This window comes from Pyrgilauda ruficollis, unplaced genomic scaffold (genome assembly GCF_017590135.1).
Source record: "Pyrgilauda ruficollis isolate IOZ18807 unplaced genomic scaffold, ASM1759013v1 scaffold43, whole genome shotgun sequence".
NCBI classification, from domain to species: domain Eukaryota; kingdom Metazoa; phylum Chordata; class Aves; order Passeriformes; family Passeridae; genus Pyrgilauda; species Pyrgilauda ruficollis.
This window is the reverse complement of record NW_024525823.1, coordinates 5,839,276-5,866,047: the sequence shown is the minus strand read 5'-3', so window position 1 is coordinate 5,866,047 and position 26,772 is coordinate 5,839,276. Positions and strand designations below refer to the sequence as shown.

The 26,772-nt window shown below is 40.2% G+C and overlaps 1 protein-coding gene across 5 annotated transcripts; it reads left to right on the top strand.

The window, feature by feature from the left end:
* Positions 1-26,561, top strand: BVES (blood vessel epicardial substance). Of its 5 annotated transcripts, none has more exons than XM_041477997.1 (10): positions 62-156; positions 405-662; positions 2,178-2,278; positions 4,699-4,932; positions 7,125-7,249; positions 12,920-13,107; positions 14,017-14,125; positions 16,062-16,229; positions 18,379-18,520; positions 26,243-26,561. In XM_041477997.1, exons 4-10 carry the CDS (start codon positions 4,710-4,712, stop codon positions 26,365-26,367), a joined length of 1,080 nt encoding a protein of 359 aa, XP_041333931.1. In that variant the 5' UTR covers positions 62-156; positions 405-662; positions 2,178-2,278; positions 4,699-4,709; the 3' UTR covers positions 26,368-26,561. The 5 variants fall into 5 exon arrangements, with proteins under 5 accessions (XP_041333928.1, XP_041333931.1, XP_041333929.1 ...); XM_041477995.1 differs by having other exon boundaries at positions 2,178-2,285; XM_041477993.1 differs by lacking the exon at positions 2,178-2,278.
* The last annotated feature ends 211 nt before the right edge of the window (positions 26,562-26,772 follow it).

The window sequence follows — 26,772 nt, the reverse complement described above, 5'->3', positions numbered from 1 at the left end:
GGCCGCTCGGTGCCGGCCCCGCTGGCGCCGCCCGCAGCTCCCGCGGCTCCTCTGCCTATTTTAGTCACAGCCGCGGCTCCGTGCCCGCCGCGGGACCGCCAGCCTCGGGCTGTTGCCGTCCTGTCCGGGCGGCCCGGAAAGTTTTCCGCGGGGCAGGTGAGGGGCGCTCCTCCGTGCGCGGGCGGCGGCGGGAGCAGCATCGGCGGGTCCCGGGGTGGGCGCCCGGAGCCGCCCGGCCAGCGGGGAGAACGCGCCGTCCTGTCCCTGGTCCCTCGTTCCCTTCGGTCGCCCTCCTGTGCCCTGCCCGCGGGGAGGAGGGACGGGTTGCCGCTTTCGAAGCGGTCCTTTTGGGGGAAAAGGGACCGGTTGCTCGACCCTTTTCAATTTTTAAAAATTATTTTCAGCATTGTTTCGTACGAAGGGTGGGTTTGGCGTTCGCCCGTCGGGGGCTGAAACGAAGCTGCGGAGCGCAGAGCGGGGCTGCGGGCTGGCACTGCGGGTCCGTCTGCGAGCGCTGAAAGCAGAAGGGAGAGGCAGCCCCAGGGCACGCACAGCCCCCGTCCGCTCCGCTGCGGGCCGCGCTGCCGCGGGGGAAGGTTTTCTCGCCGTGTGGATACTTTGTTGACTATGAAGAATGAACGTGTTGTTGCATTTTCTCTTGGGTAACAAATTTCTGTAGTTACTGACGTGTTTAATTGGATGTGACTTGCTGCAAAGAGCATACTTTCTTATAGCACTTTCCTATTCGTTCCTACTGCATTGTAAAAGAGGAGATTGGTAATTTAAACTGTGATTAACTCAGCTATGCTTCCTCTAGTAGTAAAAAATATCTATGCAGCTTCTGTGCTGTAAATCCATAGAAAAGTAGTTTAAAGTTCTGCGGCTATAATTAATTTTTTTTTTTATTGCATTGACTGTAAAGTTATAGAAACATACTCAAGTAAAGATTTAAAGAGCTCACTTGAATAATGTTGACCAGTAAAGCTGTGGGATATGAATAATCTCAGTAAAGTGGGTAATGACACAAGTGGGACACTCAGCACTGTCCTGTGTCAGCTTGGCTGACTGATTCTCATAGTAGAACCAAATGCTTTACAATTTTCTGCTATGTCTGTCTTCTGTGAATGTTGATTAGCTATCCATATAATTCACTCTTTTTTTTAAAGCCATCTTGGTGCCCAAATATTTGTAGACTAAATCTTTCGGCAATGCTTTTCAGAAGTTTGGTCTCTTGTATAAAGCTGTTGAGTATAGCAGAATCCTAGAGTAAGCTCACCTCGTTTATTTTCTGAGAATTTGTATTTTCTGACCTAAGATCACCAAGTATTACCTCAACTTTGTATCAAGTTCATGCACAAAAAAATATTTAATAACTTTTTTTTTTAAGCTACAGTAACTTCTGTTAGGTTCAAAATTAAGTTTTTCTTTTTTTTCTTTTTCTTTTCTAAAAATAAATTTTTTTTTTTTTTTTTTTTTTTTTTTTTTTTTTTTTTTTTTTTTTTTTTTAATATATCCTATTTTTTCCCCTCCTGTTTGAACAACAAATTGGCTTGAGTTCTCAATCATCTGAATTTTCAAATTCTTGTTTTGGTAAATCTGACTCCATATGATGGATATATACTGGATATTAAAAAATGCTCTTTTAATGATTTGTCTTATGTCCCATAAGGCTTTCATTTCAGTGGATGCTATTTTACCCCAACTTTCCAAAATTATTTGACTATGTTAGTTGTTTTTTTAACTTCTGATATTAATACGTATCTTTGCATTGAAGACTTAAGCATATGACTAAATATTCTTGTGCTATATTAATCCTGAGTAGACATAATTAAAGTTTTAAAGGCCTGAATCTGTACTTCCAAATTAATTTTTGGCTTTCTGCGGTCACATAAGGTAAAAAATGATAATTGCTTGCTCTTTTGTGGAATTGCAGACTTTTCCCTCATTCTTCAGTATTATTTGGCAACAGTAGGTGCTAGGAAAGAACTGATCTAAAAATTACAGTGATGTTGTTTTTTGACGTTTTGGATATTTGTCTTTCTGGTGTTACCTGTAGACAAACACTTTAGGTCACAGCTTTAGCTCTGCCTGTGTGCCTTTTCTCCTGATCCCCAAAGCAGTCTCCATAATTGAAATTCAGAGCCCTTATCTAAGTCTGTCCTTGTGTCATTTTGCAGATAGCATCAATCTATTTCTGTCAGCTTTTTAATACCACCATGATGGAGAAGTTCTCGTTTCTGCTGGTTCCAGTACGTCAGGGGAGCTGTAATTATTGTTTGTGAGTAGTAAGTGAAGTTCAAAGGTATTCATATAAAGACTTTGAGGTAGTAAAGACAAAGTTTATAAAAAACTGGAGGTGGGCAGATTTAGGCTCTCGGGATTCTAATTGAGGCAATCTAGTAGGGAAACCTGACCTTCAAAAGTGTTAAACGTCCTCTTACAACTGTGGATGCATTAAATTGCTTGATCAACACTTGCAGAAACTCCTTCCATTATTTTAGCTTATGGCTGGTGATTTGTTGCATGAGTCTCTGGAAGAGCAAGGGGAGCAGTGTTTTGGCTGTGCTGCAAGGAGAATGAGATTGTCAGGTTCTGCATATTTAATTTGGTTCATTGGGTTTCCAGTCTTCTTATGTGTGATGCTTTAGAGCTGAAACGAAAGGGTAAGGGAGCCTCTATTCCCACAGCGGAGCAGTACAGAATTTTGCTAATAAAAATTATCAAGCATCTGGAAGGCTGCTTTGATCTGTGATCAGATTCAACTGAAACTACTTTTTGCAGCCTCTTTTGATGTTGAGTTGAAGGACTTATGCCTGGTTCTGTATCTGTGTGTGAGTTTCGTTGTTTCTACTTTCTCTGTGTGTTTCATTGTTTCTACTTTCTCTGTGTGTGAGTTTCGTTGTTCTGTTGGCATTTTAAGTGGTGCCTTTGCTGGCACGTGACTGGGCAGTAAAAGGCTGAATATAGGTAGAAACTCACCCAATTATTTTTTTTAAGATCTAGAGATCCTGCTGTTCTAGTGTAAGGAGTTTGTATTGTTTGGAAACAACAGGAGCCCCAGATGAGCTGTGTGTAAGATGAGCACAGACATAGTTATCCAGTTAGCAATTCCCTCCTGTTTATGAGCCCGTTAAAATGCCAGTCCTGCAGCCTCTCATGGGCTCAGGCTTTGGCTCACTGTGTGAGAGGCTTTGTCAGGACAGTGAAACTGCTCTAATGACTCTCTTGATGAACTCGTGTGAAAGAGCTGAACGAAAGTAGAAGTGTATTTGAATAGGGCTGATGTTTGCTAATAGTGGGGGCTATGACAAGCCCCCACATTTTAATTAATCTTTGTGAATAACTAATGTAGGAATGAAAAGAGGAAAGTGATGTCTTAAGAAATAAGTGAATTGTGTATTTTGGATTAGATATTTAGGATTATTTTTGGTTTTTTTTCCTTGAAAATAATTTCAAACCAGATATAGATACGCCGCATTTGTGCTAGTGTTTGATCCTGCAGGATGCTTTTGCACATTCTGTAGCATCCCTTAGCTGTGACAGGCTCTGGGCGTAGGAGATGAACCGTAAGACAGGGTTGAGGGTTTCATTCTTCCCTCTGCTTTCAGGAGGGGTCTGAAACACTGAATTACTTTGAAAACTGCCCAGCTTGCATATGCCCTGTACACAGGTCGATCGCAAGAAAACAATAAAAGGGATGAAGCAACTCAAATTTATTTTACAGGCCAAGAAACACTCTCAATTAACAGAGATGCTTCAAGAGTATATCAAGTCTGCAGGAAAGAGAGTGTATTAACTGTGACCCAAAATTGTCTGCTGAGCAGATGAATTACATGGCAGTCAGTGATGACACACATCAGAGACGTGCCCTGTCTCTACAGAATTTAATCAAATGCAAATTCCGCTGCATTGTATTTTATGGAGCTTGTTGGCTCAGTGATGAAGTGCATATAGTTCATTAATGAGACTCGGACCCACCTCCATATAATTTCTACTGCTGTGGCAGTGAGAGACCATACATGCCTTGCTGGGAGCAGGGCTCTCCTGCATTTGACTGCAGACATCTCTAGGAGCAGTTGTCTGCTGAGACCTGCTCTGGGTTCAGAAACGTTCTGTAGAGCTTGTAACACTGACTGCAGTTACCCAGAGAGACCAGCTTTTAATATTCTAAAGACAATGTCTTGAAATCTTCCAGTTTCTCCCTGTAGTTTGTTTTTAATAGAAATTTTAATAGAAATTAATAGTTTGTTCTGTATTGGGATTTGCCCACAGATACCTTTTCCATTTAATTGAGGCAAAAGGTATATGTGCTATATTTATTATTACAACAACAAAAACACCCTATGTATATTTAGATTAGGAATAGTCTTTAGCTATCTCAGTTTCTCCAATAGTCCCACACACAGACAAGGGTCTTGCAAGCTTGTTCAAACTGTGCAGACCAAGTGATTTCCCTAAAAGACTGGCAGCAGACTTAGTAGCCTCTCTGTTTTGGTAGCTGTGATTTAGGTGAAAAAGATAGCAAAGCACTACTGAGCTATAGACCTAGCTTACCCTTTTAGAGCTTTTTTTTTTTTTTTTTTCATGAATGATAATGGAAAATACATCTTGGGAAGAGAGAAAACAACCCAAAAATCCATATGTATGTCTACTATGTTTCACTTTAATGCACAATGAATTTTTTTCCTCTCCTTGCAGGAGTCTCCAAGATGAATACTACAGCAATGAGCCCACTCACCGTTACTCCACTAAGTTTTGTTCCAGACTTAAAAAATTCCACCCTTGATCCTCTCAATGAGACTGCATGTGAAAACTGGAAAGAGATTCATCATCTTGTTTTCCACGTGGCAAACATTTGCTTTGCAGTTGGACTGGTTATTCCAACTACTTTAAATCTTCATATGATTCTTCTGCGAGGCCTGCTCACCATAGGTAGGAGAATTGTTCTGGAGACAGGAATGTGACACAAATGGCTGGGTTTGACCATATGGAGCTGGTCTGTGCAGCTTATGGTGAAATTACTGCCTCTATTAATGGCCATTTTGCTCTGATGAAGGTGGTTTTGGTCTAAGACTGGATCTGTTTTGACCTTGATATACCTTTTCTAGAAAGATTATATAACCCTTGGCTCTTAAAACTTCCTAGAACTGTAATTTGCAATTTCAAACCTGTGAAAATGTCAGCTTGAAGACAAGTGGACATCATTTATGTCAGATGTAACTGGATGTTTAAAATCCACTTATTTCAAATCAGTTATGCCTGATCATTAAGACCTTTATTTTAGACTTCTTTTTTACCTTTACTTTTTAAGTACTGGGACTGTGTATTGGCAGGTGCCCTGGCTCAGTGTGTCTGAGGTAGGTGAGCTCTTCCTTGAGGAGCTTGCTGTGAGCCCATGTATTCTTTTAATGTGAGTTCAAACCTGTGGCACTTGTGGGTCACCAGCATTATTTTCATTGCTGATTTGGAAGTGCAGCCTTTCGATGGGGAGTGCATTCTGTGTTCTGATAGCATTTGTGTTTCTTCTACCATGGTAGGAATCTTGTGACACCAGAATCTGACTTGAGAGGAAAACCTAAATTTGGCATGCCTGAGACTGAGCGATGTGGTTTGATTTGTAACAGTGCAGTCTCACAGCTATTTCAAAGCCTCTGTACCTTGTGTGGGACAAGATCCTTGTGATCAAAGAAGGAATAGTGACTCATTGCAGTGTAAGAGGGATAAATCCAATCCAACAAGAGCATGCTCAAGTATTTTTAAGTGAATGCTTATTGGCATTATAGTGTGGGTCAATTTTATGGTAGAATTTGAATTTACAATGCTCTTGCATTTTCTATTTTATAGCTGTGATAGGGTAACTTCTTAAAACGCACTGCACTGGTAACCAAGGGTCTGAGCATTGCAAGACTTTTTATCTTGGCTTTAAAAGCAAAAGGAGCTCTGCACTTGCTGGGCCTGCCGTTTTGATCTGTAGGTCTTGTATGAGCAGAGAGGGAATCAGAGTTTTGCAAGCTGGGGTGGCAGCAGGGAGCAGATTTACTCAATGGGCAGAATGAGTAATGAGGCCTGGTTCCTAGGGACCTGCTCCCTTTGCCTTGACCCTGTCCCACCTCTGTGCTGCTCTGCAATATTGCTGCTTTTCAATACATTCAGACTTCATATCCTCCTGTGCCTTGCAGTCTAACTATTAGTCAGATCAAGAGTCACTATATTTTGATTTTTCTAATCCATATGTAAGTGCTGCCTCATCAGTTAACAACCCAGACAGACTAGATAGTACAGAGTTCATTAAGTCAAGGTCATCTTCAGGGAGAAAGGGGGTAAGAACACTCATTTAGCACTGTCTCCTTTTTGTCTTTGCAGGAAGCTTAAGGGAAAATATAACTGTGACCTCTCCAGCCATCTCTGTTGGATGGTAGGCTCACAGTTATCTGGGAGAGACTCACTAATACATAATCTATCATTTGATAAATATTATCTTTGTAGGCTGAAAATGGAATCCCTATTCATACACGATGCCTTGTATTTTAAAGCAAGAGTCATCATTCAAAGCAAGGCAACTAAAAAAAGAGTAAGCATTTGGAAATTTTGTCTTTGATGTTACACAGGAGAATTCAGGTTCCTTATGTGACCTTGTCACATCAGCAATAATAGTTTATTTTAATTTTCAAAAAAATCTGCTTATGACTTTGGGAAGTTTTTATGCAACTCTTCCTAGCTAATTAGATGTGAACGTTAATTTCTAGCCTTTTTTTGTCTAATTAGTGCAACACAAATTTTTGTGAGCCATCTAATTTTCTCCCATCTCTTTTCTACTTCATTTCAGTAACAAATCATCGTGGGCTGCACCTTTGTGCTTGCCCCATCCTGATCTGAATTACTGTGACTTCAGTATTGCAGTCCCATGTAATAGGGCTGCAGTCTGTCAGCCTGCCCTCAGTGCCTGTTTGCAGCATTGCAGTGATTAGCTATTGTTGCATGTCTTCAGCCAGAGAACTTGCCTGAATATATTGCTTTTCAGCATAATTATACTCAGTGGACATATTCTTGATGGTTTTTTGGGAATGTTTATTATTTGGTGAAATATAACTTCTTTCCTTTTTTTTTTTTTTTAATTTTTACAGGATGTGCACTGTTCATCATTTGGGCTACACTCTATCGTTGTGCCTTGGACATAATGATCTGGAATTCTGTGTTTTTGGTTGTCAACCTTTTGCATTTCATATACCTAGTGTATAAAAGAAGACCGGTATGTATAACAGCTGAATTTTACAAGCACTCTAGTAAGATGCAAGAAAAGGAAATTTTGCCCATGTTTGCTGGGCAAACCAATGGATTAGTACACATTTTCAGCAGAATACTTCTGTGTTTGGCCCAAAATCACACTCTGGAAGTGTGCAACAACTTGTACCAAAAAAAAAAAAAAAGAGAAAACAAAACCTAACAATTCAAAAAAAAATCAATTCAACACTGCCTGTGCAAGAAAGCAGCTAGGAAATTAGCTGGCAAGGCAGCATGAAGCTTGATTTCTGTCTTGCCTAGGAAGTAGCTAAAACTTACTAGGCTGATCTGTTACTAGACAATTGTAGATGTGCAGTAAATATTTCTAGTTCAAATTGCTCTTGAAGGGTCGCCTTACTACTTACAGGGTAACTTCCTCTTTAGTTAGTATTGCTAATGCTTTTTTTTCAGCCTATTCAATTGATTTATGTCACCAGTGAGATGCAGCACATGATGAAACTGCATTGTATTTCTGCTAGGTGGCCATGGCCATGCTGTCCAGCACACACACAAAACAGCAGTTGTGATGAGATAGGTAAGGGAGAAGCCAGTGAGACCAGACTCTACCTACTCTGAAGATGTCCACAGTTAAATATCCCATGCATGTACTCTGGTTTCTAGTATAGAATTAATTTATTTGCAGTCTTTCCCCTCAAACAAATTAGTATTTGATTCCCTTCAACCCCCCCAATTAAGCCTTTTTAATAGGCTTCTAATCTTCTGTCAGACGGGACAGGAAATGGCCCCCAAAGTCAGAAATTATTGCAAAAGGCAGGAGTGCTCAGCTTACAGAAACCCATTTCCCTGGGAAACCAAGCCTTTAATCTTGCCTGTATTTTGAAAGTGAATTGTGAAAGTGAATACCTTTAACATAGGTAATGGTCCTTGAGTTTGTACCTGTCCAACCCTTTCCAAAAATCTAAAGAGGTGAGTGAAAAAGCATCCTGGGAGGATGTTGTGCTGGTTTGAGCTTGAATGAAAAAAACAACCAAACAAAAAAATCACCCTATAATGTGTAAATCAATACTGAATGAAGAAGGAAATACATTATTTTGTAATTACAGTTGTCTACTAAAAGCTGTGTTGGCATAGATTGGGGTACTTTATGCATTACAGTATAGATTTCATCCTGTTGAAGGGGCAGCTGTTTTCACTAAATCTTCTAATAAATTTGTTAGCAGAATTATTTGTAGGAGTTAGGTTAAGTGATAGCAGTGATTGCAGTACTCTGTGGGTGGATACAAAAAGAAGGAATTTTGTGAGAATATGAAACTTGACTGATAAACTCAGTCACCAAAATCGGTAAAAAATTGCATCTAAGAGGGGGAGACCTGGAGCACCTGCCTTTAACTTTGCTTTCTCTTTCTGTAGCCTTTGCCCAGTGTCAGAGTAGCCACAGCAGAAGTGAGGTGCTTGGCACTCCCATAAACTGCACTGCTCACACTCTGGCAGACAACCACAGCATATAAAAGGAGGCTAAAGGTTAAATTGCATCTGTCTACAACAAGTTGATAAATCGAGTACATGTGTTAAAAAAGGAAGAGGCTCTACCTACAGCAGTGTTCCTCCAATATGGAACACAGATTCACCCAAAGATTACCATCAGCTGTGCTATGTGACCTGAGCAACTTAACATCTCGGCCAAAAATTAGATCTGATAGACTAGCCAGGTAGTGCTGTTTCTTTGCATTTTGAGGCTTAATTTCAATAGTCTTCTTTCCCTTGAGAAAGTACAGTATTTATGAACATTGCATGGAAAATATTATGTTCTTTTAATTGCTGTAATACATAATATTTTCAGTAATTATTTAAAAATATATGAGTCTTGGCTGAAAACTATAATCAACAAGTGTACTTGAAGTGATGCCTGATAGTCACAGAAGTCTTTTTAGCCATCTGACATGTTTATTATAAACCCCAAGGCTGTTTTAAGTGTTTTTCCTACAGGAGGACAAAGAGTAGGGGGAAAAAAATTAAAACTCTTAGGAACTAATTTTTGAATGAGATTTTCTCTCTGCAGCTATTGTATTGCCCATCTCAATCAGTTTTGGTAATTCTTACAAAAGATCTTTCCAAGGAAAGAAAGGAATGGCAGAATAATTACAAGTTAGTCATATTACAAAATGAATAATTTATATGTTCGGTTGTTAAATATTTATTTTATTAAATGGAGCATGCAAAATCACCGTGAGTTTCTTTTCTGACCAGAAGATTATTTCAGTGGTTTTGATTCCTTGGAGCTTTACAAATTTGGCTTTTTTAGTTGGAGTGGAAGCTGACTCTAATCAGTCTGACTCGGAGTTCTGGCAGCATCCCAGAATATTTCAACCCCTGCTGAAGAAAACATTACACCTACCCATATGGCTTGTTTGGAATATGACCCACAAGCATGACTGGAGGAGCAGTCAGCTGTGCTTGGGAAGGGGGAATGGTCTGTTATAAGGGAGTCCATCTAAAGCTCAGCTACAGCCTGCAATCTGATCGGTCTTTAAGAAAGTGGCTACACCTGCTTTCCCCTCAAAGTATTACACACTAGAGGAAGATCATGAAACATGAACCATGTGCTAGTTAAGGGATTGGATTAACACTCCAGAGCCAAAATTTGCCCTCATGTCTATGTGCCTGGTTTTGGGTTCAGGAGTCTAAGGAGCTACGTAAATTCCTTTTTCAGATGGAAATGTATTTCTTTAAGTTGCAGTGGTCATGAAAGTGTCATAGAAAGTGCAAATTAAATTGGTACAGCTGTTAAAAATGAATGAGTTCCTGGAGAACCTGATGGTAAAACAGTCATCTAGCTTTGTGGGTATATGGAACATATTTTAAACAATTTGTGGGTATATGGAACAACAAAAATATGTTCAGGACAATCCTTAACATAATACAATTTCTCTTGCATGTTTGTTTTTAATCCTTGTTTTGTCTGTGTAGATGTCCTCTGAGGGACTAAAGATTGTGGCATAAGGAACATACAGGAAATTCAAAACCTGAATTTCATAGGAGTGTAGTTGCTTGTGGAATATTTAACTAGTAATTGATTCAGTGTAAAACCAGTGTAACTTTAGGTCAGGTGATGCACTGGACATAGTAAGTCCATGAGCCCTGATGTCACACAGCCACAGGAGCTCGTGTCATTGTAAGGCCATTCCCGACAGTCTTGGAATAATGGTGGTGACTGAGAGAAATGAGTGAGGAACAGAGAAAGCAAATGCCACTCCTTTCCTCAAAAAGGGCAAGAAGGGACCAGGGACTGCAGCCTGGTCAGCCTCAACTTGATCTCTGAAAAGAAGGAATAGAGAGTCCTGGAAACCATTTCTGTGCACATGAAGCACAAGAAGGTAATCAGGAGTGGTCAGCAAGGATTTACCAAGGGGAAGCCATGCTTAACCAGCCTGATAACAGATGGATAAGAAACTGATTGAATGGTCACCTCTAGAGGGTAATGGTCAAAGGTTCAGAGTTCTGATGGACATCAGTGACAAGTGATGTCCCATTTGGGTCTGTATTGGGACCAGTGCTATTTACTGCCTTCATTACTGACATAGACAAAGGGCTTGAGTGCAACCTCAACAAATCTACAGATGACACCAAGCTGAGTTGTTTGACACACCTGAAGGATGGGATACTTTCCAGAGGGACTTGGACAAGCTTGAGAAGTGGGCCAATGGAAATTTCATTAAATGCAAGATGACCAAGTGCAAGGTGCTGCACCTGGTTGGCGCAACCCCCAGTATCAACACAGGCTGAGGGACGGACAGATTGAGAGCAGCCCTACAGAGAAGGACTTGGGTGTGGATGAGAGGCTGGACTTGACCTGACAATATGCACTCTCAGCCACAGAAACCCAGTTGTGTCCTGAGCCACATCAAAAGCAGCGTGGCCAGCAGGGTCAGGGAAGTGACTGCTCTGATGAGATCCCAGCTGCAGTGCTCTGAGGTCCTGAGCACAGAGACAGAAGAAGTGTTCTGTGAGGAAAGTCTGGGGGAATTGGGGTTGTTCAGCCTGGAAAAGAGAAGGCTTTGGGGTGGCCAGATTGTGGCCTTCCAGTACTGGAAGGGAAGATACAAGAAGGATGGAGAGGGACATTTTACAAGGGCATGTAGTGAAAGGATAAGGGGCAAAATGGTTTCAAACTGAGAGTAGGTTTAGATTAGATATTAGGAAGGAATTCTTTACTGTGAGAGGGGTGAGGCACTGGAACAGCTTGCCCAGAGAAGCTGTAAATGCACAATCCCTAGAAGTGTTCAAGGTCAGGTTGAAGCTCTTATGCTACCTGGTCTTGTGGAAGATGTCCCTGCCCATGGCAGAGGGGGTGGAACTGTGTGATCTTTAAGGGCCCTTCTGACCCAAGCCATTCTGTGATAACCTTCTATGATGAAATGACTGGCCAGATAGCTGAGAATGGTGAGTATCCTCAATCTTAATTTTGGTAGGGTTTTCAGCACTGTCTTGTATAAAATCCTGATAGAGAATCTGTTGAAGTGTGGCCTGGATGGATTGAAATGAAATTGAAAATGAAATTAAATGAAATTAATTGAAATTGAAATCTGGCTGAATGTCAGTGTGGTGGGGCATATGTGAACCCCGATGACACAAAACTGAGGAGTGGCTGATAGGCCAGAAGGCTGGGAAACCATCTGGAGGGGCCTCAGCAGGCTGGAGAAATGGACCAACAGGAACCTCATGGAGTTCAACAGAAAGTGTGGAGTACTGCACCAGGGAGGAATAACCGTGCATCAGCACATGCCAGGGACTGACCAGCTGGAAAGCAGCTTTGTAGAAAAGGACCTGCAGGTCCTGAGGGAAGACTTGAACATGAGTCAGAAACTTGCCTCTTTCTCTTGTTTTCTGTCATTCTTTCTTGGTTGTTTTTCCTTTTTCTCTCTTCTATGTATATTTTATTTTTTTTCATTATCCGATGCTTATTGTTCTAATTTGTCTTCCTCGTGGCAAATATGCAGGCATTATTCAGGCTGTCTCTGCTTTCAGGAAGGCTGTGATATTGTCTCATCCTCTGCTTCCTTCATTCAGGGAAGACTTCCAGGCACAGGATTTCAGCCAACATCCTTTCCCTCATTGCTGCTGCCTGAGTTTGGGTGGGCTCTTAGATGTGGGATGTTCAGCTGGCAATGTTTATGGGGTTTTTTTTCCCTCCCTCATCACATGTGGTTTCAATATAATTGGTTTGTTTTTCAGGACTTGCTTTTCTACTGCAAGTAAGCCAAGAAGCTCAGGGATGAGAGGGGCTCTCAGGAGAGCCTGAGGGATAGCTGTAGTCATGCGTGCATGCAGTGTGAAAGACAGCCTCATTTTTTTTCTCTGTATAATTCTTGCCCAAGTCCTTCCTAGTCACTATTGCCCCAACAGAGATCTCAGAGGGCTCCTTGTGTGTGATTTAATGTGGCACTTGGATGGAACAGCATTCTAAAGCACCAGTGTGCCATCCTGGCTAATTTTAGGTAAGGTTTTGGTCACCCTATCATAGGCAGTGTTTGTGGATAGGCATCACACATTTACCACTTCTTTCCTTGCTTAAGCATAATGAAGCCAAAGATGTCCCTCAAGCTAAAGCATGTGTGCAGTCTTACCCATTTTTAACTAATGCATCTGTTTATTGATCTCTCTTGTTTTTCCAATCTAGATCAAGATAGAGAAGGAGCTTAGCAGCCTCTACAAGAGAATGTTTGAACCTCTCCATGTGCCTCCAGAGCTCTTCCAAAGACTAACTGGACAATTCTGCAACATTCAGACTTTGAAGACAGGTCAAGCCTATGCAGCAGAAGATAAAACATCAGTTGATGATAGGCTAAGCATCCTGCTGAAGGGGAAGTAGGTTCTATAAAAGTTTGGGGACAGTCGTATGCTTTGTGTCATGGCTGAATAAATTAGAAAATTATTGAGGCTGCAATTGTTTGTAGTATGCTATGGTCTATAGTCAAATGCTTCTATACTTACAGACTATTTTTTGACACCATTTTCAGGTGACAGTGATATCTCTTACTGCAAGCATAGTGTGTATCCACTTACGTGTGCAGCTGCATGGATTTAGTGGGAATTATATTTGTGTAGTACCAAAGGCAGTGTCTTGCAAAATGAGCAAGAGTTTTGTTTGAGTCTTAGACATCGTAGTTGTCCATTCTCAGGTTTTAAGGTTAAAAAATACGGTGCATGAGGGAAGAAGAAGTATGTCTCCAGTAGGATTTAAAACAGCAGGCCTTTGGAATTGATTCATTGCACTTGTACGTGCAAGTAGAGAAGGGCAGGTGCACTGCCCAGAGGCAGACTGAATCCAGGTGAGAAAGGGTGAAATATATGCCCATGGCCAAGCTGTAATCTTGAAACTCATGCTAAATTCTGGCCAATATTTTAACCAATTTCTGTTGACAGCAGCAGCAATGTCAGGCTCCATTGCTTTTCTTACTCATTACCACAAAGCTACTTACCTAAGGGAAGTCTGATTCCGGTCTGGCTGTGTAACATGACCTTTCTCATATTGAATAACAATGTTTTGTGGATACATGCCATGTTCATCAATTCTCTATTTGTCTGGCAGCCTGTTCTGCTTGGAATCAGTTAGGCAGAAAACAGGGTAGCTCTGGGAGTGATATTCCAGAAGATGAACGTATTTATTCCTGTTTCCTACTGCATTACTGTTGTCAGTAGTCCTACCCAAGTTTTGATTAAATTAATCAGCCTCCATGATTTTAAAATGTTGTTTCATACATTTTTTATTTCCAGAATGAAGGTGTCTTATCGAGGGCATTTTCTGCATAATATTTACCCCTGTGCCTTTATAGATTCTCCTGAATTTCGATCAACGCAGATGAACCGGGGTGAGAAATTCCAGGTATATCTTGTTTTAAATGTCACTGGATATGAGCTGGTGAGACAATTAAAAAAATAGATTTGATAAATTTGATCAACAGTGAACTGTTTGACTTGCATAATTGTGCTATCCTTCTAGTATAGGTGTTTGAAGATGGACCATATCAAGAAGAACTTTTAAATGCTGCAAAACACTGTTATAATGTTGTGTATTGAGCAGTCTGGCTTTTGCTATTTTGTTATTTGTTACTGTTTCCAAGTTTATTTATGTTAAGAGATTGTTCAGGACAAATAATTTAAGAGGCAGTTTTGATGGAAAAAGATGATATGAACAGGTCTCATCAGTGGTTCAATAAAAAGAAAAGGGAAAAAAGAGCTGCTGTAATAATTAAACTCTAGAAGTTCTGGCACTAGTAATTAGAAATTGGTATTTATAAAAGTGTATGAATACTTCTGTCATTTTGCAGTTTGTTAAAGCAACATAAGCTGAAAATTATCTCAGTATTTTGAATAAAAATATTCATATGGGGAACAATAAGGGTATATTTCTCTAGCAGGAACAATAAGGGTATATTAAATATATCCTATTATAGTTTGGGGAGGTGGAATACTTTTAGGGAAGGGTGTATTTTTTCCGATAGAAATGGCTATTTTGCTACCTCTTGATGTTCTTTAGCTAGGTGTGTGTAATAATGACCAGACTGTGACTGACTGACACATCCACACTGACAGCGTGGCAGAAGGGGAGGCAGAGCAGACTCTAAAATCAGTGACTGATGTCATGTGTTCCAGTCAAACACTGGGCTTACGCCAGGGGGAGAGACTTGTCCAGATGCACTCACCTGGCAGCAGCAGGGCCTCCCACAGCCCGGCTGCCCCTTGGCACAGCCCCTTTCTCCTGGGACAGGCTGGATAGGCATCGGTCCCTCCCAAGGGAAAAGGGTCGTGCCTCAGCTTCTGCCCGCCTTAGAGGTTATTGTGATCTGGAGCAGAGTGCATCCTTTATTCGTGGGTTCTGCTTGTTACTGCCGTGTGAATACCAGCAGCCTTGCAAGAGACACGGATTCAGTCGTCAGGACCCCATCTGCTGGCAATGCTGGGGAATTCTTCCTCAGTCTGTGGAGTTAAAAATCCGTGGATATGTGACAGTATTCCATTGTTTCCAGGACTTAATGGATTTTTTTTTCCAGGATGTAATGTTATCTTGTAAAAGCAGAAAGCACCTGATTTTGGTTTATTCATAGATGCCTGACTCCCCCTTGCAAAACCTGGTCCTGGGTATGACCAGTGTGGGTTTTGGTGTGGCATTGCCCTCTGCTGACACAGGGGGATGAACCTGGCACGTCCATCCTCCCATGAGAGGGGGCAAAATCCCCTGTGACTACCTATAACTGGATTGTCAATAACTGAGCAAACAGAGCTTGGCTCAACTGCTACAAGGTTGTACTTGCGGGATCACCAGGGCTGACAGTTACAAGAGGAAAATTGAATTATTTTTTTTTTTATTGCTAAAAACTCTTTGTTGGAGACCTTTGGGTGATACCAGTTGTTCCTGTTTGGTGATGGTGATGTAAAATAAAACCAAGCTACATATAGGCCTACTGCAAGAGCTTGTCATCACTATAGGACTGACTTCATAAATAAATTTCCTCTTACATAAGTGCTTTTACAGTTTGGGAACTCATGAGAGATTTTCCCTGTTATTCTCCCCAGGTTTTCTATAAAACAAACTGGCTACACATATCAGTTACAAATATAATGATAATAAATAGCTGAGAATTTTTATATTTGCAATTATCACATTCATAATAAAGGGATACAAAAAAGCTTTATGGCTTTAAGAGTTACTTTAACTGGAGTCACAAATAAAATGTACTCACTTATTTTAAAGCATGTTCATGTGTGCTCTTGTTAAAAAATTTTTACATGTGCTAACTCTAAGCATGTATTTTTTCCAGGTCACCATTATTGCTGATGATAACTGCAAGTTCCTGTGCTGGTCCAGGGAGCGGCTGACTTACTTTCTGGAGTCTGAGCCATTTCTTTATGAGATCTTTAAGTACCTTATTGGCAAAGATATTACAAATAAACTTTATTCATTGAATGACCCAACCTTAAATGACAAGGTAAACAACTTCAAGTTTTCTTTGGAAATTTTCCTCCCACGTACAAATGTGTTTTTATTTCAATTTTGAATGCTCTTAAAGCACCTTATTTTAACTTGCTGCCATCAGCTACTTAATGCACACTTGTGGCCTTTTAGTGCCAAGGTGTGAGTCAGTGCAACATTTCTGTCAGAAGAAACATTTGTTAAAGTCAGCACAGTAATGTACAAGAAAGATGAGTAAATAAGATTCAGAACTGATCGGCTTGTGGAAATATTTCTGCCTAACTATTAGAAATGATCGCCAGTAGCTAAAAAGGTGCTTCTCCCTGGATATCCTTTCTCACTAACAAATGAGTGTCTTTGTAACAAGAAGCTTCAGGGTTTTTTTCTTTAAAAAAATTTCTTACAGGGGGCAAACAATTACGTAATACTGATTGCTAGGAAGAATAATTTCAACATGTCTTTGAGGGATGCAAATGCAAAAAAAACCAAAAAAACCATTATGTTGCTATGATGTAGAAGTTAGTGGAAGGAATAATGAAATACATATAAAATATAAATAAATATAATTAAAATATAATTTATATATTTATAAATATATAAAACATTAAGTGGTCTGGGCATACTCATGGATATATGAACTATCTTGCTTTAGTTTAATTTTGTCTCCTTACTTATTCCTTATCATAATTTTGAAGAATTAGAAAATCCAACAAATTTTGCCCCGCTTTTGACTTAACATCTGCTCTCTTTAACATCAGTTTGTACTGAGTCTTTGTTTTCAGTGGCAAAAATCACATAAATTTAGGATTATTATAGCTGGTTTATTATAGTAAGTTTTGAAAATGTATGTTGTAAACATTGAGTGAGCATTTGGAAAATTTGTAGTATCTTCTTATTCTTCCTAAAATAAAAATCCCGTTGCATGAGCTCTTCCTACATAACTTGGCAAGAGAACTGTTAAATAAATTCTTAATTTTTCCATTGCCAGCACTCCATGTACATATTACCTCTCACAAGCTTCACTTTCAAATAGAAATATTATTAGTGTCTTTGATATCTTTTAACTGTTGTCAATCTCATCAGAAAATAGTGGGGTTGACTTGTGTATGTAGAGTATTGAGTATTGATTATTCGTATTCAATATGGTAGTAAGAAGGTAAAACTATCAAATAAATTCTTGTTGGAAAACAGAAAAGTATATTTTATTTATTTAAAAAGTATATATTTTTAAAGTATATTTATTTTTAAAGTATATTTGTTTTTAAAAAGTATATTCTATTTTATTAAATGTATTATTAAAGTATAATTTATTTTGTAAGAAAACTTGTGATTTTCTCCTACCTGAGAAGACTGTCACTAGTATTGGGAAAGTAGTCATTCCTTTCTGCACAAAATAGGATACTGGTTCCTGACTTTTAAAATTCCATAAAGTGGATTTATCCATTATTGTCTTGCCATTGATTGCTACCTTTCACGTGTACCTAAAATAGCATTCTGACTTGCAGTAATACCTTACAAGGTACAATGTATGGCTTCACATAAATGTTGTAGTATAAAGGCTTCTCAGGAAGGCTACTCAAAGCAAAATGGAAGCTCCTCAGACAGTTTGACAGGGAGAGGATAATGTTCACCTGATGCACTTAGTCTGCAGTAGAATCAAGAGCCAAATGGTCATCTGCTGGGAAGGAGTGACATTCACCACTTTTCTAACATGATGAAATGAAAAGCCAGGAAAATGAACATGCTTCTGTTAAGGTATAAATTGCCTCTATATGTAGCATGCTTTTTTGTTTAGCAAGGAGGATCAGCCTCATCATAAAGACTACATTTAATTGCAGAGCATCACTTTTAAATAATGAATTACCAGATAATAAACCCCAAGCTTTCTGTAAGAAAATACATGAAAATTTCAGTACAAAAGCAATTTGAGATTGAATAATTAATGTGCAGTTTCATACTTGTCAGTGTTGCAATTCCAGTATATAACTGGCATTTTCTATTGTCATTTAAATTGATTTACACTGCATAGAATCTTATCCTATAACAATTTTCTTGTATAATTATGGCTGAGCCCGGAGCATCTATTACAAGGGAAGTAGTAATTTTCCATTTTTATTTTAATTTGCCTGATCTTTTTTTAAAGTAATCATTTCTTTCTTTTTTAGGCCTCAAAGAAGATTGACCGACAGCCCAGCCTTTGCTCCCAGCTCTCCGTGATGCAGATGAGGAACAGCATGGCCAGCACCAGTGACAGCGAGGATGGCTTGCAGATGTTTCTTCGTGGGACCTCCTCTGCATCCTCTCTTCGTGAGTGCTCAGAATAGTTTGTGGCAGTTTTGAACACGGCTCAGGTTGACCATCAGAGACCACTGCAGAGCTCCTGTTGCCCTCTGTGGGAGCAGAGTGTAGTTTTTTGGGTGCTGCTGTATCAGCTAAATGAAGGGACTTAACTATAGGGCAGTGATTAGGTGCATCAGGCTTTGTGTTTTAGATGCAGATGCCTCATGTACATACTGGGAAAAGACCCCAACATGTGTAGGAATAATCTTTGGCATAATGTTTATGTTTAGGCATAATGTGGAATGTTTCTAGTAATGGAGCCAAACTGAAGGTATAGTGCTGGTCACAGTAGTATGTCCTTTGGTCTCTCACTGGTGCTTGTAGAAACTAAAAACCCAAACAAAACATTTTCCCTCACCAACTTGGTGTCCTACTTTTCCTCTGAGATCGTTTGTATTGGCAGGGTCTGGAGGAATGTGGTATATAACCAATATTTTGATGTCACCTGGAAAATCTCCCAGTATCCTGTCAGGCCCTCCTCTGCTGTGCTTTGTATGACAGGAGTAGTAGAGAACAAATGAAGTGAGAGAAAAAACCATGTCTGACCTTTTTACTTCTATTATTTTAATTACTTTATGAGAACATTCTAAATTATTCTTTCTAGGCTATTGCTGTCATTTGTTTTTAGATCATCTGAATCTAAACATCAACATTAGCCTGAATCCTGAAAGCAGTGTTCGAATAAAAAAGCCCCGCAGGGTGCTCAGTTTTTGCATTTGGCATAGGCTGTTAGTTTAATGGATGGAATTTAAAACAGCATTTAAAAGGACAATATAGGATTATTTATTTTGATTTTGGAAATACTATTTTTTAGTGATTATAATTCAAATATATGAGAAAAAATCCACTGTTATTGTTATTTATTATGTTATATGTTATTTGTTATGCTTAAAGTCTCTGCTAAGAAGAGGAAATATTTTCAAATATTTGCATCTTTCTGTTTAATTATCTGTTTTCCATTGTGTTCCTCACAGTTCTCATCCAGTAACACCTTCAGACCTGGAGGGCTTATCTGGTTTTACTTTCCTTAACATTGGTGTAGTCTGCATGCCCAAATAGATGGAGGAAAAAGCCCTACTAATGCTTCACCCTACTAGAACATCAAGGGTGACATCTGAGATATAGTTTGATGAAAATTCCAGTGTTGTTTTCTTTTTCTCCTCCGTTCACGGCAAGGACATTCAGAGGTACCTGAGGTAGTAAAAGACCCCTGGAAATTACCAGGTCCAGCCTCATGTCCAAAGCAAGATCAGCTAGAGCAGAGCCATGTCCAGTCAAGCTTTGAATATTTCCAAGTTGGAAGATTTTCCAGCCTCCCTGGGCAACCTGCTGCAGGGACTTACCACCCTCACAGTGAAAAAATTTCCCATATTGCAACTCATGCTTGTTTTCCTTCTTTCTTTAGTGCATGCCTCTGAGAAGAGTCTGGCTCTCTCTTCTATGTTGCCTTCCATTAGGTAGCCAAAGACAAGAGTCAGATCCCCTGGGAGCCTTCTGTTCCTAAACACATCCAGCTCCTGCAGCCTCTCCATCACTGCTCCAGCCTCTGGCCATCTGGGTTGCACCCTGCTGCTCTCACTCCAGTGTGTCCATGTCTTTCTTGTACAGGGAGGCACAAAACTGATGCAGCACTCCAGATCCTGTCTCACAATTGCCAGATGGAGGGGATTAATCTCTTTCCATGACCTGCTGGCTATGCTCTTGCTTATATGGCTCAATATATGCTGTTAATGTGGCCCAATATATGGATAGCACCCTTCACTGCGGGGCACTCTGCTGACTCGTGTTCTATTTTGTGTCCACCAGGATGCCCATGTTTGTTTCTGCAAAGCTGCTTTCCAAGCAGCTGGGGCCTAGGCTGTAACGCTGTGTAGGTGTGTCATGTCCAGGTTCAGGGATTTGTCTTTCATGAACTTGTCGTTTTTGTCAGCTCTTTTCTCTTTTTCCAATGGCCTGTCCAGACTCATTGCCCTACCCTTTGGCCTGTCAGCTGTTTCCCTCACTACCTGGCTCTTGTCTGTGAATTTGGCAGGAGTGCATTCCATCCCATCAACCAGGTCATTCATATCTTGAATATTACAGGCCTTGGCTTTGGCCCTTGAGAACACTGCTGGTAACCAACCACCTGACAGCTGGGTTTTGTACTGCTGTTCACCACCCTGTGAACTTGGCAGAACAGCAGATTTTCCACGGAAGCTGTAGTCCATCTACCCAGCCTGTTTCCCATTTGTCTGGAAGGACCCACTGGCTGACCATGGAGGGCTGTGCTACCACCCGTGTAAACAACATCCACTGTACTCCGTTCATACACAGAGGCCATCAGCTCACCACCAAAGGTGGAAGGTGGTCAGATGTAATCAGCATCCGTGATGGCTTTCCCAGTCACCTTCCCACCCCTTGTGTGCTTGCACATGGCTTCTAGGAAGACAAGCTCCATAGTCTTCCTGGGAAATTAATTTAGATTACTAGGCCTGGATGTCTCATCTTCCCCATCAAAATGGCTGTGATCTTGGCATTTCCATTTGTGTCCCCTGACTGCAGTCACCTTTCCAAAATGATAGAGGGGGCCTTGCAATTGTATCAGCCAATGCTTGGCACCCTTGGATGCAGCCCGTGTGGTTCCAAAACCTTGTGTTCACCCTGTGGACTTGAGGTGTTCCTGACTCAGTCCAGGTTTCCTGTCAGTCAAGCATCACCCTCTGTCTCTAGCACTGAATGCAGAGCCCCAACAGGCCTCAGGACAAACCTCTAAAGAAAAAACTCAAAACAAATATTTACTGAATAGCTCAGAGTTTCTCATGTTCCTGTGTCCTGTGCATCACTGAACTCTTGCCTCGCAGTTATCCTGGTCTTTCTTTTGTTGCTGATTTATTTGTAGATGCCTTTCTTGTTGCCTTTCACTAGATCCAGGTCTAACTGAGGTTTGGCTTCCCTCATTTCATCACCGCATGCTTGGGCCATGGTTCTGTGTTCCCTCCAAGGAGCTCATCCCCACTTACACTCTGTGTGTGTCTGTTCTGAGTCTGTCAGAACTTTCCTGTTCATCTACGCCAGCCTTCCACCCTACTTGCTCAGCTTTTTGTGCACTGGAATGAACTGTCCTTGTGTTTTGAGGAAGGTGTCCTCGAAAATCAACCATCTGTCCTTAGGTCCATTTGCAAGCCTTGTCCCATGAGTTCCTGCCAAGTAAAACCCTGAGCAAGCCACAGTCCCCTGTTCTATAAGGTTGTAATTCTACTATTTGTCTGGCACACACTCAGTATCTTAAACTCCACCAGCTCCTGGACAGTGCAGCCAAGATTACCAGCAGCCTTCAGCTCCTGATGATTTCTTCCTTGTTCATCAGTGACAGGTCCAGCAGAGCGCCTTCCCTAGTTGACTCATCGATCACTTGTATGAAGGAATTGCCTGCTGCGTTCCAGAAATCTCCTGAACTGCCTGCTCCCAGCCCTGTTGCCTTTCCACCTGATACCAGGGTGGTTAAAACTCCCCAGGAGCACCAAGGCCTGTGACCCAGTTGTTGAAAGAAGGCTTCCTTCTCCTTGCTCTTCTTGATCAGGCAGCCTGCAGAGATTCCTGCCATGAAGTCTCCTATGTTGGTCTGTTCTCTGATCTTTGCCTTTAAACCCTCAAGTGGCTTTTCACCTGTTCCACACACAGCAAAGTTCCGTGAAATCGAAGCCACTCCTTTGCACAGAGAGCCTTTGGGTGAATTTGCACACTCAGAAATTGTAAAACTGTGTTTGTGTGTTTAGTTAGAATTGTCTCTTTCAGGCTTAACAGCAAAACTCTTAGACCAGTATTTCAGCTTTGGGAGAAAGTACTTGAAATGCATGACAAGTTCAGCTGTAATTACACAAACTCCAAGATGCACTTGTGCTTAGCACATGCTTGATAAATACACTTTACTCTGTTATACTTTTCCTTGGCTTGTGTACCTTTTTTTTTTTTTTTTTTTTATACAGGGTGTGCTTTACCCAAAACAAGAGGTTTATGTGTCTTTTATTTTCTGAAATTCCTCAGCCCAGCTGAGGCAGCAGCCTCCCAAGTCCAATGCTTTCCCTTACTTTTGGGGAGGCAGAGGGACTGCTCCTGTAGCAGTGCAATACACACCTTGGAAAGTATTGTTATTTATTTCTTCTTTGTATTTTGATTGTGAAATTTCTGACTGCTGTAAAAGGTTTGTTAATTTTCTTGAACCCCTAATGCTTCAATCTTTGTTTTTGCCAAGATAGCTTGTTAGTTATTCCTGGGTACTGTCATTGCCAATGATGGGGTTGCTGCCAAGGTGAGCTCTGCTTAAAGCTTTGTATTCAGTGTGGATTGTGGCCATGTATGCACTTTTTTCAGACCACAAGGAAAACTGAAAAAAAAAATCTGCCATTTGCCTTGTCACTGCTGTGTTTTCAAAACTCTTCTGCTGGGTGCTCTCAGTCTCTCAGTGCAACAGCTGAGGTATTTTTTGGTCTTTGTTTTTTTTTTTAAGATTTACTATAAGGCACATGCTGAGGCTTACAGTTCCAGTGCTGTTCCCTGGATCCTCCTTCTACAGGCATACATTTGTTTATTTAGAACAAACAAATGCAATCCAAAAGCCTCAAAAGATTTTGTGAGAAACTTTTTCAAACTTTTTCTTCTTTTTTTTTTAATTAGAATAAAAAAATTAATGAAGGGACTGTACACGGACTCTGCAGGAAAACTGTTTTGTCATTGCTAAGTGATTGTTGTGTGGACAAAACCTCCCACCATAAATATAACTTTGACTACTATAATCCAAATAAGTTTTCTTCTCCTAATTTCCATATTCTTGAAAAAATGAGCATTTATATTTTTGTATAATCCCATCTTTTAAAACTGTGCATTTATCAGTGCTATAAATTATAAACTTTTGACTCATTTTCTCAAGAAATTAATATTAATCCTATTTCAAAGTGTTTAGTAATAAAAGGGTTAAAATTACTAATTAGTAGGTCCCAAACTACAATTACTAACAAAAGTATGTTTTTAATTTAATTAATCAAGAAACCCAACTAACTTTTTGCTTTTATATTAAGGAAATAACCAACAAGAGTTCTATAATGCTTACGGAGTGAGTCGTTTGCAGCATGATGTTTTCTGTTGATAACATCACATTAACTCAGCAGGCATCCTCTAAAAGGTATTAAGTGGGGTTTGTTTATCATGTGACACTTGTGCTTGGCATCCGTGGTCCATCTGTATGTAATTCATTAGTAAGTGAAATAGAGGTATCTCTTTTTCCAAAATTTGAGTTAAGCAAAAATAGTTTAACCTGATCACAAGGCTAGTTTCAATCCTTTAAATAATATTTTGATATTAGTTTCTATTCTGTAATTCTATTGCTTGACACCCATTGACATATTTAGTAGAGATACAGTGTCTTTTTCTGTGGTACTTGTTTTAGACATTTCCTATTTGCTGGTGTATGCATTTATTTGTTAACTTCTAAGCTGAGCAGGAATGTAAAAAGGTTTTGGTTTGGTAATGCTTTTAGTGGTATTATCAAATTATAGGCTCCCTGCTTGTGGTTAAAAACAGGATTGGATTTCACAGGAATTTTAATATGTATTTTGGTTAGGCCCTCAAGAAAGGGCAACAAAATGCAGTGAAAGGAAGGTCTGACTCAGTCACTTGAACATCTGTCCAACACTGGATAATGGCACCAGTAGACAAAATTTTGTATTTGGAGCAAATAAGAGCATGTCTTTGAAACAAACAGGCTGAGCGAATTAGACCTTCGCTAATAATATCATGTACAAACTTATGGCTGCTTACTTCTGTTTTCTGGAGAGAACTAAGTGGCTTTAAACAGAAGAAAACCATTTTAAAAATAACAATAAACTACGCTGAAACAAAGATCAAAAAAAAAAAAAAAAAAAAAAAAAGAAGAAGCTGGAATTGTAACTCAGCATTTTCAGGCAATCTTTTACCTTTGGGTATCTCACAGAAAAACCACTTTTATATCCAGATGTACCCACAGACTTTGGGTGGGGCACATTAGCCAATTAATTGATCTAGTTACCCTTTGCTTAGGTCATAAAACACATGTGTGTGGGAAGAAATGTTTAATAATGTCAGTGTCTAAAAATGTGCTTGAGTAACCTTGTATTGTGTCAGTTTAAGTAGTTTTTGAATCTCAAAAGAAAATACGAATACATTTTTAACATAAGAAGTTCTGAAACACCAATTCCAAACAGTGTCTTTGTGAATGTGAAATTTAAAAATGCATTAGTGTCGTAACTTGCTGGTGTTGCCTGTGTCTGTATATTGCTCTCTGTGTGTAACACATACAGTGTAAATGAGTCTTTTCTCATAAGTGGGCTTCCTTAACACAGCACTTTACTGTATATCTGATAAATGTTTCTTAAAAATAAGAGTGTGTTACAGCTATCGGTATTTTTTTCAAGAATATTTAAATCTTTAGCTTGTATGCAAACAGTCTGTTAACAAGGCCTTTATCTCTTGTTCTTGTTGATCCCATTCTTCTCAAATGGGATTTCAGAGATTTCCATAATCTATTGGTCATAATATACTAGCTGTTTGTAACCTCATACATGTTGTGATGGTCTAAGTCTAGAAGAGGATACTGAGAAAAATACATGTCCACATGTAGATTCGATTTCTGAATGAACAATGGAAAACAGAACTGTCCAGCTGATGACTCGAAGGAGTTCTCTGGTTTGACCCTCATACTGAAAATTTAACTGCAGTAGAGGTAGTTTGCAGTGGTAACTTGCACAAAAATTCCATTTAATGTCTTGACAGTGATAGCTGTGGTGCGAGTCCTGCTCTGGCAGACAAGTTGCTGCCTTTCTAAAAGGTAGTTTTTTTGCAGTGAAATTACTGTCAGTTGAAAGTTATGTGGCCTTTGCCTGTAAATCTTGTTTTCTCTGTGGTTGTTTACGGTAGTATAAATCTTTTATAAGTTTTACATTATCATGCTGCACAAAACATACGAAGATGTATCAGGGGAGGCTTAGGTCAGCTTTTAGGATAAGGCTCTTCACCCAGGGGGGGGTTGGGTAGGCTCCCCAGGGAAGTGGTCACAGAACCACACCTGGCAGAGTTCAAGAGTGTTGGGTCTAAATGTCTGGATGATGCTCTCAGGCACAGGGTGTGACTCTTGGGGTGTCCTGTGCAGGACCAGGAGCTGGACTTGATCCCGATGAGTCCCTTCCAACTCAGCACATTCTATGACTTTATGCTTTGAAGGCAGTTGTGGCTTTGACGATGTGCCCATCCAAGGTTTCCCCGCAGCCAGGCCAGTGTGCAGATGTACACGCCCTTTGCACTTGGGGCAGCCACTCACATTGCTGTAGTTGCATGGAGATGAGTCAGAGAGTGAACATAAGGGTGAGAAAATGATCTCTGGGGAACAAGCAGTGGGCACCCCATGGGCACGAACTTCAGTTGGGGTTTGCCCTGAACTTGGGGAGAATGCTGTGTCTGTGGTTAGCAGGAGGCATTGCTAGATCTTAGCAGCATGGCTGTTCCATGTCTAGAGTTTCCTGGTGCCTATGGCCAAATAACAAAGAAACCTTCATTTAGAAATCCTCTCATGAAGCAACTAGGGCGGGATCATCAGATTGTGTCCACTTTGTCACAAACAAAGGTCTATGTAGCAGGTGTGTGTTGTTAAATTAACTGGTAATTTCTTTGTACCTGTGACAGGCCCAGGCCGCACATCTCCTTACCTGAGAACTTCAGCAAAGATGAAGCCCATAGAAGAAAGTGTTGAAGATGATGTCTTTGAAGCACCATCTGCTGATAAGCTTGAGCTCCAGCGGCTGCCTTAAACAGTTGTGTCCTCAGGTGTGTCAGAGCTTGCACAAAGCTCCAGTGCAACAGGAAAGAGCTGAATTTGGGAGGAATCTGAAAGCTAAGCCCACTTCTCCATGTTTGAATTTACTGCAGCATATGCCAGTGGTATCTAGATGGAAATGTCATGTTTTATTTTACTTCTAAATAAAATAAAATAAATTAAAACTCACGTGTGTTTTTTGTTGCTTCTTTTTGGTTGCTTTATTTCTACTTAGACTTTTGCCATTATAAATTTAGTATTGTGTTTCTGATTAGCTGGAAATTTCTATACTTACTTGGTGGAGAATATCCCCAGATTCATTTACCTGTGTTCCTTTGAAGCCTGTATCTTTGTGTTTTCAGTGGGAGATTTTTAAACTGTTTCCACAGCCATGTTGCTG

What these genes read in the sequence shown, in the direction of transcription:
- BVES (XM_041477993.1), top strand. Translation starts at nt 635, where the DNA reads ATGAACGTGTTGTTGCATTTTCTCTTGG. An exon ending in AGCATCCTGCTGAAGGGGAA is followed by an intron (nt 13,108 to 14,016) that starts GTAGGTTCTATA and finishes TTTTATTTCCAG; the next exon opens with AATGAAGGTGTCTTATCGAG. An exon ending in ACCGGGGTGAGAAATTCCAG is followed by an intron (nt 14,126 to 16,061) that starts GTATATCTTGTT and finishes TATTTTTTCCAG; the next exon opens with GTCACCATTATTGCTGATGA.